Here is a 4,069-nt window from a genome sequence, read left to right as displayed (position 1 = left end):
TTTACAGGTTTAAAAATAATAGCAAAAGAAATATATATATATATATATATATAAATATATAAAATATAAAAAGTAAAATTTTAAAAAATAAAAGTAAAAAAATAAATAAAATAAATAAAACAAATCAATAAAAATAACTTCGCAGGACAGTTGTTGTTCTCTGATACCAATTGTTAGTCCAACTCATTAGGTTGTTTTTTAACCTTTTCAATGGTGTATAAGAGGGAAGTAGTTAACAGCCAGGAGACTTAAACTCGAGACCTCCTGATGAGCATGGGATTTCATTCTACCTCTCACGAACAGAGGAGGTAATCGAGTGATAGAGGGAGAAGGTATTAGAATTTGAAGACCTCCAACGAAGATGGAAATAAAGCTTTTAATCGTAATAAGTTAAAACATATAACTTGGATATAGCCAAAATAGAAAAATGTACGAATTTAGGGATTGTATGGAAATGTTTAAAAAATCAGACGGTTTTGTATTTTTTATAATAAATATTGTACGTGCTCGTCCGATCTATTTTTTTATATATATATTTTTTTTGAGAATGAATTGGGTAAAAAAAAAAAGCACTTGAAACAATTTGTTTCTTTGAAACAAAAAGCCCTGAAAAACAAAAATAAAAAAATAAAAAATTGAAACCAAAGCATGCATGACATGGAATTTTTTCACGAATCTCAAGATTGCAAACTCTCAAGCCCAAGCCCATGGAATCAAGTATTAGTATTGACTGAGGCCGATCCTAATACATGACCGATCCTAAAACGAGTATCAATATTGTCCTAGGTATTGGATACCGATCTGGATCTATCGATCAGACCCGTTAAAAATAAAATATTTTTTAAAACTTAAACTCATAAATGCTGAACAGGAGGGAGGGAGAGAGAGAGAGAGAGGGAGATCGATCTAGGTATTTGAAGCACACCGGAAAGCACCGAGTTGAGTTAGGTCAAGTGGTGGGAGCATTTACACACCATTGTGCCCATGGCAATGATTTGGAAGCGAATCCTCTCGAACAGCCGCAATACTTTTTCAATGACACATTTTGTTCCTGGTGGATCAAGATTTTTTTCCAAATCCAGCCAGTACATAGGTAAGAAAAGGATAAACTTGTTTTCTCTCTTGCTCTTCTCTTTGGTTCAAGTGTCTCTTAGGGTTTCCTGTATTTTGGCTCCGTTCCTCATTTTGTGGTGTTTTGGTTGCAGTGAAGGTTGGAATTCCGGAGTTTGTAAATGGAGTTGGGAGGGGTGTTGAAACCCATGCAACAAAGCTTGAAACAGAGATTGGTGATTTCCAGAAGCTGCTTGTCACCCGCACTCTCAAGCTCAAAAAATTTGGCATTCCTTGCAAACATGTAATCTTTTCTATCCTAATTCTGTATACTCTTCAAACTTGTCATTTCAGCTTTCTTTTTTGTTTGAAGGGGTTGAAATTGATGTCTTATGGAATGTTTCTGTTTTGTTGTTGTATGATTTCCTAGCTTTTTGGATTTTGTTGAATCTGTGTTGTTCCAACTGGATAACATAATAATTTTATTGGGCACAAGGCCAGATAAAGCTGTAGTAGGGAGAACCAAATTACAGTGTATATTGCAGAAACAACCGCACTGAACCCTGTCCTGACATCATCCCAAGGGAATATTTCCTATGTGTAAATCCTTTCTCCCCATGCTGAAGAATCCACTAAGAAAATACTTGATCTCTGTTCAGATAAACAAGGTGCTCCGGTGGTTACACTAAGATCTAGTTTGCCTAACAAATTGTGTAAGTATACATGGAACAACTTCATTTTGAGACATCCCCGTAATTACAAATGCTGAATCTCCCTCCACTAGGTGAATCCAAGCCTGTGATGCATGTGTCATCAAATTGTGAATAATAGCCTTTAACTGAGGTCTAACTGTATCCACCCTGCCTGCCGGTCCTGAATAATCCGACATGATATTAATTTCCTGATGTCTAAACATCCCTGCACTCCCACCAAGCCCTAGGATTCCAATGATGCCACCATACCAGTAAGGAGGAGGACCCTTTTCATGTGTCAAAATCTCCATAAAAGGCCTGGTGGACCTAACCTGCTGCTTCCAGTCTCATAATAGATTGAAGGAAGATGTATCTGAAACTCTCTTGAGCTAGGTGTGCAGCCCTAACTGTTACAGGCTGACAACCATACTCAGAGCCCTCACAGCTCAAAAAATTCTACTACACTCTTCTCAGATAGATAATAAAATCCCCATAAGAGTGAATCTTTACAAAAGCTGCCCCCTGATGCCAAGAAAATGCAGCTCCAAAAAGCCACTATGTCAAAAAATTTCTAAGGGATAACTCCAACATAATTTGAAGAGGTCTAGGATTTGGTGTTCCCTTAGAAATTCACAATGGATAAAGAGGTGAGTATAGACACCTCATCCTGTTGAGCACCAGAAAAGTTAACCAAGTAAGAATCTCATATTTTGGTGTAATTGTAGTTCTCTTAGTGATGGAAGACCTTTTTTTTTCACACTAATCCTTTTCTTGTTGCTAGAAACAAAGGTAGGAAGATTGTGGGGAAAGGAAAGGGTGAAGAAATATGAAGACTTATATAATAATTTGAACATGAAGTAAGTGGAAAAAGCTATCTATAAGATAACTAAAATGAGAAAGGAACAATAGATATTTCAATCTTATTAGATGTATTAAGAGTGATGATGGTAGAGTGCTAGTAAGGTATGAGGACATTATGAAGAGATGAGAAGGATACTTTAATGGGGTATTAAATGTAGATAAAAGTCCCTAAAGAGTTAGTTTGATATGTACAAGAGAAGAAAAGGATGTCGAGTAAATATGTGGATATAATGAAAGATATGTATAAGGACGTGGTGACTAGTGTGGGAACCGTGGGAAGTCAAGGCAATGAATTCCCAATTATAATTAAGCTATATCAAGGATCAACTTTTAGCTCTTATTTGTTTGTGCTTATTATGGATGATTTAACCAAGAACATCCAAGACGAGCTCTTGCGGTGTATACTCTTTGCTGATGATATTGTTTTGGAGGGTGAGACAAAAACATGGATTAACGCTAAGTTGGAGTTATGGAAATCAATCTTGGAATAAAAACTTTTTTAGATAAGTAAATCGAAGACAAAGTATATGATGTATACCTTTAGTCACACTATGATGGATAATGATATGGTAAAAATTGAGGAGGGAGAGATATCACAAAGTGATTATTTTAGATATCTAGTGTCAACCATAAATAAAAAAGGCGACATAGAGAATGATGTTTCACAGAGAATTAGTGGGATGGATGAAGTGGGGAGGTGCATCCAGAGTGTTGTATGACCGATGTATTCCTTTAAAGCTTAAAGGAAACTTCTATAGGACTGTCGTTCGACAGACTATGATGTATGGGGCAGAATGTTGGGCAATTAAGAAGTGTCATACAGATAAGCTAAATTTAGTATAGATGAGGATATTAAGATGGATGTGTGGTAAAATTAGGATAGATAAAATAAAGAATGACCATATCAGAGTTGATTTAGGAGCTCCCCAATTCATGATAAGCTTCGAGAAAGCCGTTTGAGGTGGCATGGCCATGTCCAACAGAGGCTTTGGGATGCATCAGCAAGGAGTGATTGGATTCACATCGAAGGATCTAAAAGAGCTAGGGGTAGGCCTATAATGACCATAGGAGAACTAGTGAGGAAAGACATGCATAGTTTTAGTCTTGTCACAGACATGATATCGAATAGAGCTGATTGGAGGGAAATGATCCATATAGCCAACCCCATATAGGTGGGATTCTTTTGAAGTGTTGTGTTCTTTTTCTTGACTTTTTCTATTCTTTTTTGGATTTGCACGGATCCATGTAGCTAATCCCGTTTAGTTGGTATAAGGCCAGTTGTTGTATTAAATGGAGACAGTTCGAGTAAGAGTGGCCTGGGGTATTGGATTACTCATCAAGACATTACACGTCATAGATATATATGAAAGATTGGAGTGATTGAAGTTAAAGAAGCCTTAAGAAAGATGAAAGTAGGCAAGATAACAGGCCCAGATGAGGTCCTAATAGAAATGTTTTACAAGATT

General features: G+C 36.5%; 1 protein-coding gene across 1 annotated transcript; it reads left to right on the top strand.

The window, feature by feature from the left end:
* Positions 1-864: 864 nt before the first annotated feature.
* Positions 865-1,354, top strand: LOC122085257 (the record flags this gene model as incomplete). Its single annotated transcript, XM_042653746.1, is given in 2 exon segments — positions 865-1,093; positions 1,206-1,354. Coding segments are annotated over 2 exon segments (258 nt in total), but the record flags the coding sequence as incomplete, so codon positions are not given.
* Positions 1,355-4,069: the final 2,715 nt, after the last annotated feature.

Source organism: Macadamia integrifolia, chromosome 7, assembly GCF_013358625.1.
Source record: "Macadamia integrifolia cultivar HAES 741 chromosome 7, SCU_Mint_v3, whole genome shotgun sequence".
Lineage (NCBI taxonomy): Eukaryota > Viridiplantae > Streptophyta > Magnoliopsida > Proteales > Proteaceae > Macadamia > Macadamia integrifolia.
This window is presented reverse-complemented; position numbering and strand designations above follow the sequence as displayed.